This window comes from Pholcus phalangioides, unplaced genomic scaffold (assembly GCF_987345545.1).
Source record: "Pholcus phalangioides strain wild (caught in Gottingen) unplaced genomic scaffold, Ppha-v1.0 ptg000011l_1, whole genome shotgun sequence".
Taxonomy (NCBI): domain Eukaryota; kingdom Metazoa; phylum Arthropoda; class Arachnida; order Araneae; family Pholcidae; genus Pholcus; species Pholcus phalangioides.
Window position 1 is genome coordinate 14,660,027 of NW_028301604.1, and position 25,124 is coordinate 14,685,150.

A 25,124-nucleotide genomic window follows, 5' to 3' on the forward strand; every position below is an offset into this window, starting at 1 on the left:
TCATAATTGATATACGAGCTACTCATTTTGACTTTAATTTTTTCGCAGTCCCCCATGTTTTCGATTTTTTTTCTTCTGATGTGAATTGCCATGGCACCACGTGAACGTTTCTGAATCTATTTGTTAATCACTCAGTAAGTTTACGAGAGTGATAAAGTGACAAATAGGTTTAAAAAAATCCAAGAATGAAACAGCTGACGCGTTAACTCTTGCAATATCCATTGCTAATCAAACGCTAAATTGAGTTTTCCAATTCTGATTTCTCGTGTTAACATGAGGGGAAAAAACTGCAAAACTGTTAATTAAGATCAAACTTTATTCACATCGATATTATTACACGTCATAAAAAGTGATGACTATGTCAACGTAAAAACTGGCGAACCTAACAATTAACAGTGCGCTAAAAAAGTTTTACAGTCAATAATAAAGTGATATTGATAAAAATTATATCTCTTTTTTTTTGCCAAAATATTTCAATAAAAACTTTTTATGTTCCCACGTTTTTCTTTGCGTTAACGGAGCGTTTCTCAACCTATGGTCCGAGGACTACCTCTGGTCCACAACGATGACGAAGGTGGTCCGCAGACAAACTTGATAACTCAATTTTAACTGGATGGAAAATTATTCAATTGTTGTAATTGATATTATATTAATATCCATATGGATTCGCAAATAAAAATTTACCTTCATACTTAGATTTATTATACCTCATCAAGGAAAATGCGGGAAATTGCGACCCTAAATACGGGATATCTCTAACTTGCAGCCCAAAAATGCTATTTACGACAAATTAGCTATTTGCTGCAAAAAGGGATGAAGGTTGGAGAAATAAAAGGTAGCTACAAATCGAAGTACAAAAATTTGACGGAAGAAAACGTGACGGATTTGCTGAGCTCAATCTCTCAAAATATCCAAAATTGTAGTTAAAATTGCTAAGAAATTGAGGGAAAAAACAATTTAACTTGATCAATGTGAGATGAATATCTGTATTTGTACCCAAAATTATCATGTTATAAATACGGTGTTATTAACGACGATTTTAGTGAACATTATAAATTTAAATAAACATAATTTAAATACCGGACAAATGTAAAAACCGGACAAAAAAAGAAATTCAGAACCACTAAAAATACAGATATGTCCCGTAATACAGGACGCAAGTGATCCGTCGAATGGTTTCAGACATTTTACTGGTCCTTGGGTTCAGAAAGTTTGAGAAACAGTACGTTAACGAGTTTTATAGACTGCCTAAAAACTAATAACGATGCATAACCGTAAAAATATTAATGGATATTATTTAGTCTTTTTTGTGTATAAATATTTTTAGTATGAAAATTTGTTTTAAAAATATTGAAATGTATTTTTTTGAACAGAAAATTTTAGAACTGCCATTTAAAAAATGTCATTTCTGTAGTTATTTTATTTCATTGAACAATGTATATCGAAAAATCCATGGCTTATCTTAACCACTATTTTCTGAGAAATGGCAGTTCATGGTTAATGTAGACTCAAAAATACTCTCTATCCGGTATGATACGTGTTTTGTTTTAGTTATAATTCTTATACCGAAATATAAACCAACAGAAAAACTATATATACTTCAGAGATATAATAAGATAATATATATAATTAAGCTATTCCTAATCATTGAAAAACCAAAACAAAAATTCATGTGAGAATTCCTAAAACTCTTTCACTTCCAAGAATCATGGTAGCAGTTACAAATAGCATTATGTTCTAAAATATTCACATATGCTATGTTTTTGTGCTTCGGTGAATCTTTCTCTATAATTACTATATTTTAGAAAAATATGATGTCACTGAAATAATATGAATGGTGTTAAAAAATATAGCATATCACAATTTAATCAATATTCATTTTGTTTTAAATTGCATTATGTGTCAAAGAAAATTGTCAGGTAATCGCGTCTGAACTTGCAGAAAACCATTACCTCGTCTTCACTCATCCTCATCAGCATTATATTAGGGGCCGTTCAAGTATTACGTAAGCAAATTTTTAGCCATTTTTGACCCCCCACCCCCCTTGTCAGCAAAAGTCAGCAAAACGCTGACCCCCCCTCCCCCCTCTTGCCAGCAAAATTTCGTCATCAGCTTTGCCCCTCTGAATCCTAACTCATATTTTCATAAAGGGTGGTCGATGACGTAAGCATTATCCAACCCCCCCCCTCCCCCTTGTCATCAAAAGTCAGCAAATCGGAAACCCCTCCCCCCACCCCCATCGATGATGACGTAATACTTGAATGACCCCTTAGATATCAATTAACACAAAGACATTTTTTTATTTACTTCATTAGGGGAATATAGCTGCTTGAAAGCTGAGTTCAATCTCCGGCGATCAATTGGCTATCATTTGGTGCAATCCTATCTTCCTACCATACTTATTGTAGTAATATCATGGGTATCTTTCTGGCTGGACGTAGAGGCCATTCCTGCTCGGATTACTCTTGGTGTGACTACTCTCTTGACGATTTCTTCCAAGAGTTCTGGTGTGCAAAGCAATCTTCCTCCAGTTTCTTATGTGAAAGCCATCGATGTCTGGATGGGAGCTTGCACTACATTCGTATTCACAGCTCTACTGGAATTCACTTTCGTGAATTACCTGTGGCGAAAACGAACCAGCAAGCGTCCTCCAAACGTTAAAGTAGCTGATGAAAACATCGCACTCAAAATGGTAAGTGAACATTTTCAGCATGCGGTCGATATTTGCTAGCTACAGTTGGTTGATAAGAATTTGTTGTAGCATATTTTAATTTACTAAAAATGTCTAATATTAAGTACATTCTTTCGCGTAGATTATATGACTAACATGGAATTATAAGTAGGTATTCAGCATAACATAAAGTAGACTAAGAAGTATTTCTGTATTCCTTGATCACATGGATTAAATTGGAATAAGCAAAGCGAAAAATTAAAGGATTGCGCAGTAAAACATGATGTAATAGTTATAGAATATGACAGCTATGAAATAGTTATAGAATACTAATTCAAAAGTGGCAGCATGCAGAAAAGCATTTAGAATACAGTATCTGTATTTCGTGCTAGGTTCTTGATAACTTAATTAGAGCAATGAGTAAATGCTCAATTCCCATTGTTATCAAATTCCTAAGCAAAATACGCGTTTGTTATACTGAAAACTACTATTATATTCTGGTTTGCATATTAATTCAGTACTTGATATAAATTCATATCAGTCTTTTGAATATATTTTGTGATCCCCATTGAACATCGCTTTTCCCGATACACCGAAAATGAATCAGATTCTAACGTTCAAAATGCTCGTGGCCCTCGAGTTTTGAGGCATTCCGGCTAATACGGAGAAACACGGTATATATAATTTCTAGGAATTTTTCTTTGGATATAAATCTTTTTCCTCAAGACCTTGGGTGCTTATCATGCTGTATGACAACCGATGATTACACATATCGAGTCAAAAGAAGAAAAAAAACATAAAACACGAAGCTAACAGATGCTCTTTACGAAAAATTGATTTCTCACCTCTAGCGGCAGCTGTATAGAATTGCTTACGAGATGTTAGTACGAGTTCTAACATTTGATGATGGAAAGAAAAGAATATGGCAGTTACTGCGACGGCAATTTGTCAAACTTCCAGGAAATTGGAAAAGGAGCAAAACTGAGCACATCCTTCTTCGTTTCCCGAAACAGGAAACTGTCTGCAACGATGCAGACACGGCGCTTCTTTTCTTGTTTTTATTTTCAATACTGATGCATCTCTTTCAAACTGTACTTCATTAGTTGGTTCTCTAAACTTGATAAAGCGGACAGGAATTAATTGATTACAGGAAATTTATTTGATTTTGGTACATTACCAAAAAAAACACGCTGTCCAAAATGAATTGTCTATTCTCTCTCTCAGCAATGAAAAATTAATGTTCTTCATCAAAAGTATTCAACTCTGTAATTCACAAATTAAAATCACTGTAAACGCAGCTTGTTGATGTTAAAAACGAAATCCAAATCTCTGCCAGCCACTTTACGGCAAAGTACATATATATTTTTTAATTTTAATAAAAAGTTATTGTCGAAAAACAAACTCCACGCCCTAATCACAAAAAGTACGTTTTTCTAGTCTCATATCTCAATGAATTTTCTAAATAACTTATCTTTTTCATTTAGACTGATAGAAAAATGTATGCATAATACTTTAAACATATTTTTCAATCTGAAATTTATCTTCATGGGGAACGTAAACAAACGAAATTATTTCAATTTTTTAAGGATACCTCCGAAAGACTTGAATCAAATCGAAAACTAATCCGTTTATCAAAAGACTTTTAAAATTTCTAACGGCTGTACTCGCATATACTCGAACCACTGCAAAACACTTATCTGTGTCATTTTCATTAAACCTCAACAACTAAAATTGGCATATACAAATATAACAGTCACAATTCCAACACAGAACACAGTAACTTTCTTCGGTGGTGAAACGGTCGTAAATTACCTCTCTGGTGATAGACCGTGGTTTTGGACAGCGACTGAAGTAAAGTACGCAATAAAAAATAGTCAAAAGTACATTACCTTTTACCGTAGCACATAATGCTGTGTAAATACACATATACAAGTTAGTAAGGAAAGTCCCTTGGGGCCGCATTTTACTGGCGATCCTAGAGTCAAACTTCCAATTACAAAAAGCATCCAACTAACGTGTAGATCTTGGATACGTCATTCACATATTGCAAGGGGTTGTATAGTTACTGAAATATAAAAATTAACTTTTTATACGGACACCTTGTCCTAAACAACCCAATGAGAAAGGTTGTTGCCCTGTCTTTCCTGAGTCCAACAAAAAGAATTCACGTATCTTTGTGCAATATTCGCTAAAACATTTTAATTCGAAAATAGGAGAAAAGTTGTTAAAGAGCAGCATAATAAGCTTGTCCGTTGGTTTATGCTATTTTTCCCAACATTTCTCTGATTTTTGAAATCAAATCCCTCAATGAATAAGAAACATGGAATTTTTTTGTTATCCGTTCAAGAGAAACAGGGCAACAGATTTCTAATTGGGTTTTTAGGAAAGGGTTTTCGTATAAAAAGTTAGTTTTTTAATTTTGATAACTATACAACCCTTTGCATTGTGAATGATGTATCTGAGATATAAACGTTATTTTGATGTTTTTCTAATTGGAAATATGCCTCTAAATAATCAACGGTTTGCCATTAGAATGCGGTCAAGAAAATTTCCTTATCACCCTGTATACAGTATTGCATAATTTCTAAACTATTCGATGCAGTTAATGAACTTTTCATTCATTATCTCTTCAGAATTCCAGGCCGCATGATTCGGAAGACGAAGAGACTGCTAAAAACTCCACTGCTAAAGTCTATATGGGTACTCACAAGATATCTGCTAAAAGAATCGATCAAGTTTGCCGCGTTGGGTTTCCGGTGCTATTCTTCTTGTTTAACGTATTCTACTGGCCGTATTATCTCATTGAATAGAATTTGCTTCCGACACATAAAGCCATTTCCCATCTCGATGTCTTTATCCCTCATCACAGCATTTTTCAATAGAGAACGAAAATTGTATTTTTGCGATGCGTAAATACAGGCCGGACCAGTTGGAAAAGCAAAAGTGAATACATTGGCATAACTGAATTATAAATTACTCTGAGATACTTAGATTTAACTGAATTGCTATTTTTTGATCATCTCTGTTAGTTGATATAGATTTCTATAAGATTCTGTAACATACAAGTCGTAAGTTATTTTAGTAGTCAATTTTTTTCCTGTAAATACATCCAGAAACAGTGTAAATCTCACGCGTGAATTCTTCTGTTTATATTTCTGTGATTCAGTGTAGTATTGTTGGTGCTCCTTTTATCAGGACTTTACTTCAATGTGTTTCCTTCAATGAATTTTATTTCCAATATAAAAACTAAGGTTGCATAGATAAATTTCGCAAGTCTGATGAATATTCTAATGTACTGTTTAAATTTCTGTATAACATCAGTAATTTCAAAGAATGGTGATGCTCTTATGAGAGTATAATGAACAAATAAAACGAAATATCACCTGTAGATGAATGTTTTAATAATCAATATTTTTTAACACGCGATAACAATTTATCAAGTTTTCAAGTGCGTTCTTTTCATATTAGTGAACCGTACTGAGAATCGACACGTATAATGTAGAAATTCAAAATCTAGAACATATTTTAAGTTCCAAATATTTGTAGAAGAAATATCATTTATTAATACGTTATTTATATTCATTATTTAAATTTATATTTTCGAATTTCATAGATTTATGACTTTTATAACCAATACGGTGCTTATATGTGTTTCATTCTGATAACCTGTCTATATTTTTTAGAAACTGTACACAATGATAACAGAACTTCAACATTTTCTCTATTTTGGAAATAATAATGAAAAAAAATAAATTCACATTGTCTTCAAAATATTTTGATTCCGCCTGTAAAAACCTTTCACTGTTATTGCGCTTAAACCACATTATAAAAATATAATCTGCTACACTGTCATTTTATGTACAGCTTCCATTGAAGGTTAGAAATGCAAAGAACCTTTTGGACTGAAAAACGGTCTGGCAGCTACATACAGAGAAGAACGAACGAATGTACATTCTATCCTAGAAATTTCCAAAATTTTCTTGTCAGCGACACCCTTGGGGCTAATATTATAATTTCGGTTACATCTCGCGTCACTTCTGTATAATCTCGAAGAATTTGAGCGGGAATCACACATTGTCCGGATTAGCAAATTCAATGCAGTTTTGTTTATATCTCATGGCATTCCTAGCAAATTCCACATCAATTAATTAAGGTATCACAGTTTGCATATTTTACAGAACAGAGTTATTCTAAAAGTGTGTGTGGTGTGTGTGACATCTGTTACTACAAACTAAAAGATTCAAGAAGATAAAGTTTGAGAGTGTGATCATGTGGTAACCAAATAAGCATCGGCGACGAAACATTTATGTAATTCTAATTTGAATAGCAAATCTCATTCATATACTCTTCTTTGATGATACCAGTTTAGTTGAATTGTTTTAATAATTATTTATCATATACTAGAATATGATAAATATTACTTGAACGTGTTTTAAATCTAGCTAACTGACAGAAGAGTTGTTAGAGTATCAACTTCGAGCTACGGGAATCTGTTTTAATCTCAGTTCGAGCAAGGGTATTTTTGTAACGTTTTGGAGATGATTTCATAATACTAAGTGCTACTCGTGACCTCGTTAATGTTCTTAAAGTATAACACACTGTCACATGAAGAGACATACTGACACAAAGAGATTAAGTCATCTTGGGAAAACATCTTGTGTAAAATGTAGGTCCCGATCAAATTAGCCCAAGAGGGGGCATAAAATAACAGCAGTGCGACAAGTTGAAAGCTTTTCAAATCTAACAAAATTAGTGTCCATCATATTATCATGAAAAGCAATCTAATCAATAGAAATACCCCAATAATTAAAATGCTTGCACCGTATTGCTGAATAGAAAATGTTTAGAATATACTATATATGTGTACCTGTAGAACTGCATTTTAAGGGGGAAAATAAAAACATTCATTTGCATTTGAGAAAAGAAACGTGTTACGCGTAAATTTTAAAGTGTGTGCGCAGTATTATATCTTTGTTATACATTTTAATGCATGTATTTTTGATTGCAAGAGAGCGAGAGTTTTAAGTGTTAGAAAATTATTAATATTTTATAAGGATTACATTTTGTTATTCGTAAAATATGTACTGTATGACAAAGTATAATCAATTTGTTGATCCATTCAAAATTATTGATATTGGTAAAAATCATGTGATTATTACAAAGTGAGCCATAACCCTAGAATACTGCCCATGTGTTATTGAACAGGAATGGGGTACAGTAGTACCGTAAAATAAAATGGCATACAATTTTAAATAAATTTATATTTATCCTACTGTATATAAATTCAAGGATATTACAAAATATTTATAATCAACTAAATAAAATAACAATTATTTAAAATTTATAAGGAGAAAGTGTGAAATTGAATATTTGATACTATGTAGGATATATTTTGGTGCTCCAAACATATGAAACACGGATCCATAATTTATTTTTATTTATTTATTTATTTATTTTTTAAAGTGATATATATCCATCCTACTTTTCTATCGAAGGGTATAAGTACACCTCCAATTAGCAGAATAAGTTGGGACAACTTAGCTAGATAAATTCAAAATTTTCATTTCATGAAGAAATGAAAATTTTGAACCATGTGTACCCTGTGTAGCATTCCAGGGTTTAATACGTAATAGCTTACTACATGGAGAAACACACTATGCGTGTCTAATCAAGGTTGTAGTTAATGAGAAAAGTTGAAAAATATTTCAAAATTTATAGAGATGATTTATTGATATTTCCAACTTTTATGTAATTTACTTATTGAATATGTAAAGAATAGGCTGACTAAAATGATCTCAGAATCGTTGGTTTCTTCATTGAATGTAGAAGTATTCTTTGATATTTTCATAACACTATGATCATTTATACATACTTTGTTTTTAATTTTGTATTTACTTTTAATAGTGCTGACATTGTAACTTTATGCATATTGAGATGATTTAATCTGTTTATAAAAACAGTAAATGTAGAAAAAAAATGTTTTTCAGCATATCTCTCTATCTTTTTCGCATCATAATAAAACTCTCTGCACTTTGCGTTTGGAATTGTGTCGTTTCTTTCTACTTTATCGCACACCAAATTCTTTTATATATGGTCATATGGCAATTTTTAACCAGTGGAGCGGAGTGGGAAATGAAGGCGCAATCTATCGGTGGTCGCCCCGGGTTCGGTAGGTAAAGCACTTGTGTCAGATGCTCTTATCCGGATTCGAACTCGTGGGCCTTCATAGTGGAAGACGAGCATTTTACCACTACACCGACCACTCGTACGCCTGACTTCTATTCGAGCTGAAAAACAATGTATGAAGCATAGAAAGTTTTAGAACGTGTTTAACGTTATTCATATCGCGAAACGAAAAAAACAACCAGATATATAATTCTGTATTTAAAAAACATTCTGGAGGGGGGGGGGGCCGGACTGTTTTTACAAGAAATTTTCATATAGCTACTCTCATTTACTAACTTTTATTGTTAAGTGTTTTTAACAATACTATTTTTCTAGAAATAACTGTGAAATATTATCTTATAAATAGCATTTTCTTTTCTCAGATGACAGTTTAAGAACGTCTTAATCATTTAAAATATTAGACTGAACTGCAACCGTTGATACATCGGGAAAAATACTCACTAATCATATATGCTGTTTTTCTTTAAAAAAATACGAAGTTTAGAGTTTGACGTCCCTTTTTTCTGTGATTGTCTTGTATTTTCTCACTAAAATTGATAGGGTTTCGGGTGTTAAAGGCAATATCTCATAAGTGAAGAATTAAGATTGTTGGGAAGAGATCGTGTTTGTGATATGATTTGATAATGTTTGAAGCATAAATAAGTGAAACAAAAGAAGAGAAAAAATCCTTTCTTAAAGATGAAAATAAAAGAACTATTACGTCTTGGTTTTACGCTATTTTGTTTCATTTCGCTATACACAAATTGTTTTCAAAATAACACTTCTTATTTATAAAAAGAACTTCAATTAAAAGTTTCGATTAAATATATTTTAGTACGTTTTCCATTATTTTTCTCCAAACTATGATATTCTCAGTAAAGAATCCTCATTTTGAGAGAGAGAGATGTTTGTTTTCGAGATAACGAAACCTAAATATTTTCCGTACGTATTATGCTGACGTACGTACGTGAGCCCGAAAACAAATTTCACGACTTGAGTATTGTTCATTCGCTAATATTAGAGCGAAATGATCCAGAAAAACGATTATAATGTAGATAAAGAAAACATTTTTCAATTTATTACCCAAGAAAGAGCAAAAAACTGATATTCGCTTATAACGAGAAGTCCGTTTTAGCTGCAACTTTTCCTGTGATCGTGAACTTTCATTATAATGGACTTTTACTGTATATCTCAACGTTTAGTGTGTATATGTGGCAGCTCGAATAGCTCGGTAGGGAAATGAAAATTTGTCTCCCTCCGCTTATTACGAGTCACTACGTTTCAACTATTCTCCCTGCTTTCGTCTCGCATTTTCTTAGAACAGCATTTTCTTTAATGAGCAATACCTCCAACCACCCTCCGAAGATATGGACATTCATCAATGGTCACATGTCATAGGGAAGAAAATGGGACATCCAGTGTGTTTATAATTATCGAATGTAAGATGGTCTCTCCACACAGAGTAGACAGCATACAACATGATACTGTACTTACATAACAAAAATGGAGTTCATTTGTCTTTTTTTATTGATATACTACACAACAATAAATAAAGAAAAAACATTTCCATTTTTGGTGCATTTTTCTGAAATAAATTATACTCTCAAGGGGTTGAAGGATTTAAGTTGAGTGAGATACCGCCTTGGGTGGCAAATTCGAATAGGCAGCAAATTTGGGAATAAGTAATCAAGAAAATTAAACTGGTAGAGAGGCGCAAAATTCTTATTGCTCGCAGGTGACAAAATCATAAATCTGCTTCTGAATGTGAATAGTAAAAATTATCAAAATTCATGCAAATTACTAACTAATTAATTACTTCACTTTAGCTTCGATTACAATACAAATTAGTCTCCTCTATAAGGTGAACATATATAGCACATAGTCACAGAAACACTACTTTTGATCATCAGCACCACGCATGCGCAATTGCGATACCACTACGTCCCATATTTGCCAGGACAGTCCCAGTTTTTACTGTTTTTTTTGTCTGTCCTGACTTTTTTACAAAAATGTCCGGTTTTTTCAACGAAGCCAACTTGACTTTTATTCTTCAAATCAACGATTAAAATTACTTTCCGAACTCAGTTTTGCATTACGACTACAAATAAAAATATTTATTTCACATATTTGTCATGTTTTTAATTCACTTCAGTTTCCTCGATTGATGACTTTTCTGTGATTTTAGCATGACAGGATTCATTGAAAGACTGGTTATTTGTGGAAATGAAGATTACAAGGAAGAAAATTCATCACTGCCCCCACGGGTACTCGAACTCCGGTCTCTCGCTTGCCGGACGAGTGCTCTACCATAGCTATGGAAGCAGATAGAGTGCTTCAACCTTGGAGCGTATGTATATGTTGAAAGGCACCGTACATGGACGGCGTCAACAACTAATAGCTCGTGAATGACACAGGCCAACCAGATGGCCACATGCATATAGAAATGTCCTCTCTACTTGTCAATACAAGATTCATTGAAAGACTGGTTATTATTCACGAGCTATTAGTTGATTGTTGACGCCGTCCATGTACGGTGCCTGTCAACATATATATACGCTCCAAGGTTGAAGTATTCGATCTGTTTCCATAGCTTAGATGGTAGAGCACTCGTCCGGCAAGCGAGAGACCGGGGTTCGAGTCCTTGAGGGAACAGTCGTAAATTTTTTTCCTTGTAATCTTCATCTCCACAAATAACTAGTCTTTCAATGAATCTTGTATTGACAAGTGGAGAGGACAGTTCTATATGCATTTTAGCATGAGTTGGCAACTTTGCTTAATTTTGGCAATCATGTTTGGCGGTTATTGGCAATGTCCCGTATTTAAAAGCGCAATTCCTCGTATTTTTCTCGAGCAAATACGGTTAATTCCTTAGAGGAGAAATATAGTAGAGTGAGGGAAACCCTATTTTTCGGGTGCAGACAGTAAAGGTCACGTGACTTATAAACGATTTTCCCCCTCCCGCGGCCATTTTCTATGTGTTTACCATAGACTGTTGGAAGCGTCGTCTGCTCTCCGGCGTTATTTTTGTTAATAATGGTGCTAATGTGCTGTGCTTCCGCTTGTGATGAGAAGAGTGTGGAAGGGGGACTTATATTTCTTCTCGATGGTTAATTCACTCCTATAGGAACACTGAGCTATAAGGAAAGTTTACTTATAGCTCAGTGTCTAGGAATGCCGTGTGCTTCAAGCTCAGGCTGAGCATATTTGTTCGAGAAAAATAAGGGAAATCGAGTTTCTGAATACGGGAAAATACAGGACATTGCCAGTTATCACCAAAAATGATGCCAAAAGTAACAAAGTTGCCAACTTATGCTTAAATCACAGAAAAGTCACCAATCACGGGAAATGATGATCCATTTCAAATTGCAGTGGATTAAAAAAAAAAACAAATATGTGAGATGAATATTCTTGTTTGTAGTCGTAATTATCGTAATATAATTTCTTACTTGTAGAGATAATTTTAATCGTTGATTTGAAGAATAAAAAGTCAAGTTGACTTCGTTGGAAATACGTGAAAAAACGGGACATTTTTACAAAAAAGTCGGGACAAGTCAGAAAATAACAGGACCGTTTCGAGAAATACGGGACGTATGGTGTGTGGTATACGTGTCTGAAATCACGATGCGTTGCGAAGAAACGGGACATTTTTACTGAAACGTCGGGACTGCCAAAGCAGGAGAAAAATATTAGTCATCCAAGTTTATTTGCTATAAAGAATAACAACATGATATTAATATTAAAATTATGCTCATTTTTCTTCACGATCATGGCATAAAATTAATTTTAATTGTTTAATTAAATCATTGTTTTGAAAAGAAACTTTTTTAAAAAAAGTTCTAGTTTTTTTTGAAAATTTTTGTGTCGTTGGCAACACTGTTGTAGGATAAAAATGAAAGTACACTGTTGTAACTATGAGTGAAAATATAGTGAAGGCATTAACCTAAATTTTTTCCCGCTTCATCAATAATAATAGTAAAAAAGTATGATTACTTGTTGATAGTTTTGTAAAGTTATAAACAAAATTCAAGAGGTTTTTAGGAAAATAAATCAAATTTAGATTGGAAAATACGACAATTTTTTGCAGTTCAGCAGTTGGTTTTCGTTGAAGTTTAATGTTATGGTTCTAAATTTCTTGTGAGTAGATGTACCTAAAAACATTGAAATAACAGATTTGTGTTTTTCTTAATGTGAGGTGAGTTTATTGCCAATTTATGGCGTATTTTCTATTATAAACTTATTCAAGCAGCGATGCCGCTGTACTCTAATTTACCTGGGGGACCCAGGTTATTGGCCAAATCTGGGTCCTTTTTGAGTGATAGTAGGTCCCTCTCGAAAAAAAATTAGTTTGCTTTCTTCTCCCTCCCCAATCATTCACTGGTATCCCTGTGAATCCAATAAGTAATTCATTTCTAAAAACTTATTCAATCCAAAGATTCATAAAAAAAATGTAATTTACCAGCTTATAACTAGTTTCTTTTACTTTCATTGTCTACTACTAGAGAAAATGCACGTACCATGGGATGCGTGAACCAAATTTTTATGCTTCCTTTTCTGAAATTCCGGGTATATGACATGCTATAGCCCGTCTCAGCAGTATCTCTAACTCAAGAGGTTGCATAGCTGCTTGCAGAGCTTAATGTTCTCCAAGAACTATAGTGTTTGCATGTATCAGAACTTTTTCAATGTCTTTATTTTTTGTGATTCTTTTTTAAATTGCGATGCTATTTTATTTGTGTGTTAGTACTTATTAGATTTCAGTTGTAACAACTTAAGTTCTTTAATTTCAGCTGGAATAAAGAATAGTTGCAATACTGAAAATGATTTTATACATATATATATAAAATATATTCCAATTTCAAGTGACTATAAGAGAAATCCTCTACTTTTTGATGAGGTAGATTTCATAAAAATATTTTGATGATTTTTATCGAGAGCGGGAGAGTCGGAGAGGAAAAAAATATAAGCTATTGTAATACAGTAAAGCCTGTCTAGGATGGACACTGTGTGAGACTGAAACCTGTCTTGAATGGAATCAAAAGACAGTCCCACCAATCATGCTTTGATCAGGGTTTTAATTTTAGCTGGTAAAAATTATTTTTGACCAGGCCACCAGCTAAAAATGTCAAAACTATTGAAATGCATTGAAATGGTGTTAAAATGATATAGTAATAGTTTTGTTTTATTTTGTATTAAAAAGCATCGGAATCTGGTTTTTGAAAACTGTTGCATTCACTTTAAAGAAGTGTGGTTCCAACCATGGAAAAAATCTGTTTCAACCATCCTGATTGACATCAGTTTTGACTATTTTTAGTGGCTTACTACTATAGACCAGAGTTTAAGCTATGGTCGTATTTTTCGCAAAATGCGAAAGAAAATCGTAGAATGCAAAAAAAGTAGCAGTCACTTTAACAAAAATGCGTACAGGAGGTACACAACGAGTAGACGTCCAACCATCAATCATTACATTAGCATTGCAGCATTTTGCTGAAGCTTCCCCCCCCCATTTTCGCTTTTTTGCGAAAAGGAATTTTTTATCCAGCTTAAACCCTGCTATAGCCTAGACTCTCTTTTTACTTCAAATGATTGGAAGAAACAGGAAACAGTTTTTCCATTATTAATTTTTTAATGAGTCGTTTCTGGTAGAGCTGCCATAGTATCATGACACTCACAGCAGGCAAAACTGCAACTAGTAGAGGGCAAGGGAAGGGGTCTAGTGCCTCTGGCACTGAATCAGGAAGAGCACTGAGTTTACTGTTTTTCCGTTAAAATTACGGACGGAGAGGCGGCTTCCAAAATAGACTGTGGCCCCCTGTTGATAGAGTAAGTTTCTGTTTCTACACTCGTGTGCAAAATTAAGAGAAAATTAATGTACCATACAAAAGTCATAGTATGCACACATTATTGTCAGTAAAGCTCATCATTGCAGGAATGTTCAAATACAAATACCACGCCACAACAGGCAAATTGCCCAACGAGCTGGCTGACTTAAGAACATCATGGATCCCCGAGCCATTTTTTGGAGGCTCTACCTACTACTGCTACACCACACATGCACCCCGCCCACACCCCCCGGAACCCCCAACGAATCGGTACATGCGGGAATGTGCGTGTACATGTAGTGAAACCTGACGTGAAGTTTTTTGTTTCTCTGTAATGCTTGTTATGTGTAGTGCTGTCATCTGCCACCACTTTTTCTAACTATGAGTGAAGTGTTATGATTGAATGATTTATCGTTGTAGGACTGTTGCTCTCTGTGGCGAGACTTTTTAACGTTGCGAGATTGAACCGAAAATGAGTAATATAGGGTATGGTCCCCTCTCACAATCAGACAGATCGCACAGCGCGACGACATACTGGACACGAGGCAGTTGAGGAGTCCCTGTGGCAATCTGTCCCACTCCTGCAGCAACGCAGTTTTCAGTTCCAGGATGGTTCTCGGAGGGGGATAGCAAGATGCAATTGCCCCCCAAGAGCATCCTAGACATGTTCTGTAAGGTTTAGATCAAGAAATCTGGCTGGCCAATCATGGGTGGAGATACGACGGGGGGGGGGGGGACAGCATCAAAGGTGGAATCTACAGATCTAATGTATATGAGTATATATGAATTGACATGATCATGCCCTCCCTGCAATAATAACCTTCTCCACCCCCCCCCCAGACAGATAACATGCCTGCCCAGACCATGACACCTCCACCACCATAGTGGTCCATGTGGGAGGGATGGTATCGAGTACCAGGCTCTCCCCAGATGAGTGTACATCAAGAATCAGTGTCCAGGCTGAATCTCGACTCATCAGTGAAGAGCACAGTGCTCCGCTGAAGTCTGGTCCAAGGCTGATATTTTCTGCACCATTCTAAACGCTCTCTCTTGTGTGCTGCAGTTAGTGTGACAGAAACAGCGGGTCATCTAGCATAAAGCCCTCTCTCGTGAAGCCTTCTTCGTGCAACAGTAAACCGTGAAACTCGAGTTCCAGTGACAGCATGCAGCTCACGTGAGAGCTGTGATGCTGTAGCAGTCCTGTGGCACCGTGCTGAAAGTGCCAAATAACGATCCTCATTGGTCGTCGTGGCTCTTCTACGACCTTGTCCAGGTCTTCTCGATATGGATCCAGTGTCCTGAAACTGTTTCCACAAATTGCAGACGACACTGGGTGTAACATAGAGCTGTATAGCCACCTGCACTTGTGATTGCCTTGCCTCCAATCTACCGACAATTCTCCATTTCATTTGGTCCTCCATCTGTTTGTGGCTACTTTTCTGTAGGAGAAACATTTAAAATTATTGCTAAAGCAGTTTTAAGACCATATTCAACCACATCTGTACAGCTAAAACTAGTATCTTGGTCAAAGTGTCGACACTCCCTCTGCTATAAATAATAATCTTAATTTAAATATTCATACTTCATTTCTTCAGTTATTAATTTAATTGAGTTAGGCAGTATCATGTAACTATTTTTTAAGAATTAATAGGAAAAAATTTGAAATTTGAGTTTTTTTACCATTTTAAGTGGTCAAAACTAATATTGTCCAGCCTAGTTCAAACCGGTTTTAGCCATGATTTAAACCACCCCTGGTTAAAACTGATACAACCCTGGCTTTGATGTGCAACTTTATAAAATGGAATACAAAAGCAGGTCCTGTGTACACCCCTGTTCATAGCCTAGCAAATGCACACTCTGGAATCCATGCTTTCATTAACTTTATGCGGTCCTATGTGTCAAGGTGGACTCGACACAGGACCATAACAGGAAACAATGGCCCTTTACAGTAATGGGAAGGCCTCTGTGAATTTGGCTTCTCAAAGAAACTCGTAAGCTATATAGAAACAGCAGAGAGACAAACATTCAGGGGGCCTTCCTCATCCCGAGATAACAAGGTTCATATGGTGCTTAAAACTCCTTAAAAGTCATTAATTTTCATTTCCCTCTTTAAGGCCCCTTAAAGCACCTTAAAATCCTTCCAGCTGTTTCAGAAAAACTTTACTTTTTAAAGTCATTACATTTCCCCCCACCCTGGAACCAGGGTTGTCAAATTTGCTCCCCGGGTAGATGCCCATCCCCCCCCCCCACGGCTGGGTTTTTTTGCCTAAAAAAAACCTTTTTTTTTTTGGGGGAAAATGGGGTTTTTTAGGGAATATTGTTTGTTTTCGAAGGAAATGTGTTACTTTCAGGTTAAAATTTTAGTTTGAGCTTAGTTTATGTATTCCAAAAATTGCTGCATAGTGCAGTGTTTAGTATATTTTAAAATATTTTTTAATGATTTTTTAGGAACAAAAATGTGATAATAAATAATTTCTTGGAATCACAAACACCCTTTTTATAATTCTTCTACCTTTTTTATGTAAGCATTTAGGTAGGAGATCCACATATTAAAATATTTTACAAGAAACCACAAACAGAAAATTGTAACCATGGACCTTAGTTTAAAAAATATACCTGATATATGTGATAAGCATACCTACAGAAATTTATTTATAATACACAATTTTTCACACACACAAATCTTTGTATAAATAAATTGAAGCATCTGTGAAGAAGCGAACCAATGTATGTAAACTGAATTTTCATTCAAAAAATATTTACATGTTTTTGCTATACTTTTTTATAAGTTTTATACAGGTACATCAGACTTTGATAACTGAAATATCAAGAGACAAAAATAACATTATCTAATAATGAAAAGAAAATAACTGTGGGATTCTTGAATTGAACATTGGCAACGAACATCTTCAATTGAAACAGAACAAAAAGTATAGTTTTTCTTATGTGAAAATAACACCTAAGCAGAAAATAAGCCTTAGCTTGATTTTTCAAGATGCTGCCCGACCCAGAAAATTTGCCTGTTAAAATCGTCAGCCAGATGAAGGCATTCTGTAGGTCTGTTACTATACATGACAGGTTTCTTGTATAAAGTGAAATTAATATATAATAATGTTATTGACATTTATGTTTAATGATAATTCAAGTTATCCTGTGGTTTTACGTTCCCAAAAATGGCTAATTTGGACAAGTGGAAAACACCTCCAGAGTAATGAATCCTCAGAATGACTTATCTCCTCCTCTTAGCCAGATCATTTTTTAATTATCACTGCTCCTTTAAAAATATTTCAGAATTTAATTTAATGAAGTAGGGATATTCTTTAACAGTGAGGAATTTAAGAAAAAGTGAAGCATGAGAGAGAGAGACTTAAGCTCCTGAAAGTTTGGGTTCAATTATAAAAAAAAAACTGTGGTTCTGGTTACATAGCTGAAAGGTTTTATTTTTGACTTATCAGGACACTTTTGGTTACATTTTCTGCGGGGTCTGAAAAATTTGGAGAAAAAAAAAATTCAGGCACCATTCTGATTTCTCAGAATTTTCATTATCTCCAAATTCATTTATTTTACCACAAACAATTTTCTTGCTGCAGTTCTGCATACAACTGAAGGTTCAGATATAATTACACAGAAGTGGGTGTGTTTGTGTGTGAACAATTATTCCCTTACTTATAATCATGGTTAATTTTATTGATCAAATACATAGTTTAACATTCACCAAAAATGTATACTTAGACATAATATAAGATATGTACTCATAAAGGATGTGCATTAGGGTGGGTCGGAAAAAAATATTTTATTTGCAAATCGCTATAGTGCGGAAAAGTATCCTCCTTTAATAAAAAGAAAAATGACGTAAAAAAAATTTAAAATCGATTGACATCTTCCGATCATACATCGTACTTGAAGTTTATGAAAATTGAACATTTTTCTTAAATTTTTTTAATATTACTTAAAATTTGATCGATGTGCAAAAGTTTCTTATGCTTATTTTATGGTTCAATAAAGTAAAATAAATTAAAACATCATTGATATTGCAATGTTTATCGGTCGCACAATGTGTTCGAAAAACTGGAATTGACCAAATTTCTGCAAGTTTCATTGTACAGCTCTTTTCATGCTTTGTCAGAACAAAATGACCCAGAATTTACCATGAAGAGGTGGCTGCACATTGAGTTTCACCTACACTCTATCCAATCAACCATCCAAAGTAGGAGAGTGTATGTACTTTACATTATAGTTACCAAAATTGACTAGGATTTACTGGTTTACAGTTTCTTCTATTGTTTCTTTTCCAAGTGTTCATGTTTAAAGTCTAACTTTTGCACAATGAAACTTGCAAAAATTTAGTCAATTCCAGTTTTTCGAACACATTGCGCGACCGATAAAAATTGAAATATCAATGATGTTTTAATTTATTTTACTTTATTGAACCATAAAATAAGCATAACAAACTTTTGCATGTCGATCGTAAAATTTTAAGTAATATTAAAAAATTAAGAAAAATGTTCAGTTTTGTCAATTTTCATAATCTTCAAGTACTATGCGCGACCGGAAGATATCAACTGATCTTATAATTTTTTATGTTGTTTTTCTTCTTATTAAAAGAGGCAACTTTTCCGCACTATAGCAATTTGAAAATTAAACTTCATTTTTTTTCAACCCACCCTGTTGTACATACATTTTGAAGTTTTGGAAAAAGAAAATTCAATTTTCCTCCCATTTTGCCCAAAAATCCCACCTGGGCTGTAAGTGAACAATTATTCTCTTATTTTATTAATCAAATACATAGTTTAACATGCATTAAAAATATATATTTAGGCATAATGTGTAAGATGTACACATGTTTAAATGAGATATTTTGTGGTTGTGGAAAAAGAAAATTCAATTTCCCCCATTTTGCCCAAAAAAACCCGGGTTTTTTAGAAGAACCCGCCTGGGCTGGGTTAAAACAAAATTTCGGCATTTCTATGCTAAAATTGGCAATTTTAACATTGGTTTCTAAGGGATCATCCTGTGCCTGTCCCTCAGTGATGCTGATGATGATGTCTATTCGAAAAGCCTCATTGGTTTTTTTCTTTTAATTTTTGTAATAAATACTTAAAAATAGAACATTGTAATGTGCAAAAAAAGTATGTCATCATGTTATATACCTATTGTGTTCAAAACATTATCCAAAACCATTCATTTAGTTTTTTGACAGTTTAAACCACTTGTCATGTCAAAAACCCAACCCTGCTCTTAACTCATAAAATTGCTTTGTCTGCAATGAGGGAAGGTGAGTAGTTGGTTTTTCAGTTGTGATCATGTAACACTTGACAGATATGACAAATACCCAAAGCTTGATATATACTAGTGCTCATCTAAAAGTCTGGTCTTTGGTACACATACTACTCATATTACAAGAAATCTCTCTTTTATCAAGTCAAAATATGTTAAAAAAATTTCCAAATTTTTGCTTGACTTGCAAATTAGTCATAAATCGAAAGTTCCACTATAATTCAAATAAATTGAACAAAGTTGAATTTAAGTTGCATGAAAAAATTCTATAACTGCTGTATAAAACTTGATTAGCAGAAAGATGGTTCTTGTGTAATGAAATTAATTGAAATATGTATGTTCTTTCAGGAATTTCTTGAATTTTCCAAGATGTCAGTCGCATCTCCTCCACCTCTGGAATTTCTTGCTGTCCCTGTTGCAGAAAGTTGGTGTTATACACAAGTAAGTTGAATGAAACATGATTTTTTATGCAAATATTAGTTGATTATATGATATTATGTCATTTAAACTTTATATCTTTTAAGTAAGTGATACACTGAGTATCAAATTTCTATGATGTTTTATAGAAATTTGAAAAATACTTGGTAGATAGCATTGCAAGAAGTCATCAATTGGCAATGTTCTTACTGAAATGCCTACTTTAAAAAGGGAGGTTTCTATTTTTGGCTCAAGTAATTCTTGTTTGAATTCTACTATAGTAGACTCTTTATAATCCAGCCATGCTCCTGTTCAGCCAGTCTAGTAATCCAGTGTTTTTTAGACAGGGTTTCTTCGAGCATAGAAGAGGAAAACATGTCACTGCACAGAAGTTTGTTATTTAAATGGGCTTTCCCAATTGACTTCCAGTAATATGGCACACCCTGGTGCCTGGTCTGATATGTACTGGATTAGAGACAGTATACTGTATTAAAATATTTTTGTCAAACTTGTATGATTTGTGTTTTTAATTTAGGCTCAGTTAAGGTTTTTGAGTGAGAATTCTTTCCCACCTGTTCTTGGGAATTTTCTTGATTTCCCATTCCTCTGAAAATTTGGTCAGGAAATTAGGAAAATTGCTTGTGCAACCTGGTTTACCTATAATGGGAAATTAAAAAAAAAAAACTACAGGTGTTCTGTCTGAAAATTTCTGATTTTTCTGGGGAAATTCTCTCATTCCCTAGACCCTTATCTCTTCTGCTTTTTTGTTCCCCTTCTTGCTTGTTTAGTTTTTTTACCAAGAATGCAAACATACTCTACAGTAGGTTTAGTTTGAATGGGATGAGGAAGCCCCTAAGGTTTAAAATATAACAGGCCCAAAGGACATATAGGTCAGTCCCCAGTCCTATAATGGGTAACTACCATAACAAAATATTCCACTCCTTTTTTGTATCTGTGAATGGATGTCACCATTTGGAACCCTTCTCAATCTCAAGGGGGTCTTTGGGAAAGAGGAACAAGTTTGATATTTTCTTCCCAATAGTGGACAATGGTATTTTCCATTAATGGGTTTAAGTACAACCATTGAAAAGGCAGTTGATAGCTCTCAGTATTTCAGTGTTGTTCACCATAGAATCCCTTGTAATATCTCTTCTGATTGAAAAAAATAGCATATAGTAGAGATGCGGCAGAACTGAAAACTACTTTTCTCTCTCCATACATGAACAAGTTGCAGCTATGCTATCAACGTTATGCTTCTTAAACAAATAAAACCAGAGAAAAGACGAGTTGCTATATATATATATGGTGCTTTATATTCCACTTGAGCTTGTCTACTACCTATTTTTGTTTGGCAGTTATGTATAGGGGTAACCATATGCCCCATGTTTCTCAGTTGTCTCATGATAATTTCACTGTTAATTCGTATTCACTTAATTACTATGCCCCATAGCCTCTCACAAAAGAAAACTTTAGAATGAGGCTTTTTATATAAAAAAAAATTTGACACTATGAATCTAGAAAATTAACATAGCAGGCAAGCATTCTGGCCAAAAGACCATTTCATTGAAGGTGTGGGTACTGCTTTATTCTCAATAGTTTATGGAAAATAATTAAGGAATATGATTTCAGCAATTCCTGAAAATTCTTGGTAAATACGATTTACCATTCTCAATTCACAGCGGTTCCAAAACATCAGGAATTCGGAAACTCTTAGGTTTAATAGTTTAAAAGAACTACATTTTTATTCAATGAGAATACAATTCCAAGAAATTGTTATTGGATTGATTAAAAATTTGGCTAAGTGAAGGATCTTCCCCCCCTTTTTTTTGTTTCCATAGCTAATGTAAATGATGAAATTTTCAACTAGGTATGCAGTTAAGACACATGTTGTAGGGATACAGAAGGTAAGTTAGAAAATGAAAAAATATTAAATAGCTAATGCTGGGAATTTTGTTTTGGTTTGACTGATATTTATCAGCTTGTAACTTAAGCAAAAATATCTTTTTTAGTGAACTAAAGTAACATGAACTACAAAGTTTGAATGAGAAATAGAATTATTAGTTTGGGAGGAAGCAGTATATTGTTTGTGTGTGTGTCGGGTATCACTAGGCCTCCCCAGCGTGACCCAACCCGCAAGGGTAAAAGGCTTATATCCCGGGAGGGACAGAGCCTGGGTCGTGACTGGTCTGTCGGGTATCACTAGGCATTAGTAAAGTGCTAGCCAGGGTTGGTAAAAAAAACATTTTTTTGGTTTAAACCAGTTTTTTTTTTGTTTTAAATATTAACATTAAAAACAATAAAATTTCTGAAAAATCATTCAAACTTCTAATAATTAATTAAACTAAAATGTTTATTTATGTAATTCACACTATTCCCATATTTAATTAATCAATAAATATTTCTTTTACATTTTAACAAAAACCAACTTTTTGCAATTTAATTATTTTTTGCTTAACTCAATGGATTACTTCGTGTATGTTTAAAAATTCTTTTAATGTTATTATTAATCATATAATATAAAGTTGTTTTTTCTCCAGTTACTTTCAGTATGCTTAATGACGAAGCTATTTTGCAAAAACTATAATAAAAATTAGATGAATATAATGTATTTAATGAAGCATAAATAATGCAGATTAATTAGCGATAATTTACTATATACAGATTGATTATAACTAAGGTTCTGATTTCAAAACACTGTAAAAAAAGAATGATTGTCAGAATGACTTGAAAATTGGCATGACTATTTCTGAAAAAATGGAATTTTATTTAGTAAAGGGGAAATACTTAAAAATGTAAAATTAATGACATCATCCAACACTTGGGAAATTTGCTTGCAGAATGGAAATGATAGCCAGTCATGGCAAAATGATAATTATAGCATTACACGATTTCATAATTCATGAAAACATCACAAAAAACGAAGTAATTGAACAAATAATAACAACTTACTCAAGAAATGTTAAATATGTTGTCCACCATGTTCTGGCTATGAGGTGAAAGCACAAAAATTTTTGTTCAACGTTCAACAACAGTTCAGAGTATGCCATGGTCATGATGTAAATGCGCTTGCAATTCACCTTTATTAAACCAAATGCGGCTGCACGTTAATATTCCTGAGGAACTTCAAACATATAGGAGATGTGCTGGAGATTGCAATTCACCAATGACATCGCAACATTTTGAGGTGCTCCCCACAGCCAGAAGTTGTAAGGGTTAAGATGCATCCTGTTATTGTCAAAATATGTATTCAGCAGCTGTTTTGCTGTTATTGCAATGTGCATCTTGATAGTAGTTGTTCTATTCACACACTGATTCTGTGGAAGTGCTGAAATGATGTATGTGGTTGCACAAAATAGATTATACTGCTGGCCAAGTACAGCATCATCTACTTGCACATTTTGCACTACTTGCACTTTTTCTTTTGTCGAATTTCCATTGCTTCAGGAGTATCCATGCAAATTTTCAAGTCATTCTGACCAGTACTTGTATATATTGTATAGTTTTGGAATCAAAACTTTAATTATAATCACTTTGTATATAACTGACTATTTTTCATAAATTTGTTACTACTATACAGTAGAACCTTGATTAACTGGGCTTAACGGGGAAAGTATAAAAAAAACAACTATTGAATATTAAGACTGGGAGCTATACAGTAGGAGATGTGCTACTTCTTATGGGAAATAAAATTTAAATGTCTGAAGTATATAACTACTAGTACACTAGGATTTGTCCTTTAAAGGACAGCTGGTGTCTATTGGATTATAGGACCACCTGCCCCTAGCATGATGGTGTCACTACTGTTGCTGCTTCTTTGTGAAGGGAAAAAGAAACCCTGTGAGATAATATACCACTACATTTAGATGTATGATGCAATCCTTATTCATGAATTTGCTGAAGATAGAGCATCAGACTGTAGCCAAAGGTTAGAAAATATGGTAAGAATGAGAAATTTTGGCTTCTGTATTTAACTTTTAATAACTAAGATACTTCATGTGAAAAAAAAATATATATTCAGGCCACTTTTTTATGAGACTTTTGAAAAAAAACCACTTATACCATCTTATGCCATTTAAAAATATACCATCAGAATGTACCCCGAGAATATAAAATGTGGTAAAAATGAAAAATTTGGGCTAATAATAAACCAATATGATATTTTTCATGGAAAAAAAAATCATTTAGACCACTTATTTGATTTGTTGAAAAAAACCACTTGGTTAAAACCAAGGTTTAAACCAACATGGTTTAAACCAAACAACCCTGGTGCTAGCAAAACTATTCATGATTTGTGGTATAACCAGGGCATTATATAAATATATATCACCAAACTTATCCTGTTGCTAGAATACTTCCAGTTTCATGTCATTAGTAAGCTATTGTCTTGAAATGCTGTGATGCATATGCGTTGTTATGTTATTGAAATTTATTTTGATGTAAAAATTTTCTTTTTTTCTCACATACTTTTGTTTAATATATTTCTTTGTTATTCATTTGTTTTTATATCTAGGTCAAAGTAATAAAGTTTTCTTATATGTGGACAATAAATAACTTCAGTTTCTGTAGAGAAGAAATGGGTGAAGTTTTGAAGAGTTCAACATTTTCTGCTGGCGCAAATGATAAGTTGAAATGGTATGCATATATATATTTTTTATTTTCTGCATACATAGGTACAGTTGAACAGTTAACATGAGCAATGAAAAACACTTTATTTGCTATGGTCATTATTCATAATGCATGATATGTTACTGAGGTCATGAAAATTGAAAACAAAT

General features: G+C 33.7%; 2 protein-coding genes across 3 annotated transcripts in view; both read left to right on the top strand.

The window, feature by feature from the left end:
- Positions 1 to 6,167, top strand: part of LOC149080101 (glycine receptor subunit alpha-2-like) — a 60,861-nt gene extending 54,694 nt beyond the window's left edge. Inside the window, exons 7-8 of the mRNA XM_089238585.1 lie at positions 2,316 to 2,692; positions 5,305 to 6,167. Of these exons, the coding sequence (XP_089094711.1) occupies positions 2,316 to 2,692; positions 5,305 to 5,481 (554 nt within the window). The 3' untranslated portion in view covers positions 5,482 to 6,167. The remainder of the gene's footprint in view (positions 1 to 2,315; positions 2,693 to 5,304) is intronic.
- Positions 6,168 to 12,702: 6,535 nt separating this feature from the next.
- The window catches only part of LOC149080102 (speckle-type POZ protein-like), a 45,538-nt gene continuing 33,116 nt past the window's right edge, over positions 12,703 to 25,124 (top strand). Inside the window, exons 1-3 of one of the 2 annotated variants that reach the window (XM_089239101.1) lie at positions 12,703 to 13,028; positions 20,281 to 20,373; positions 24,860 to 24,981. In XM_089239101.1, the coding sequence (XP_089095227.1) occupies positions 20,302 to 20,373; positions 24,860 to 24,981 (194 nt within the window). In that variant the 5' untranslated portion in view covers positions 12,703 to 13,028; positions 20,281 to 20,301. The remainder of the gene's footprint in view (positions 13,029 to 20,280; positions 20,374 to 24,859; positions 24,982 to 25,124) is intronic. The other variant, XM_089239102.1, reaches the window with a different exon arrangement.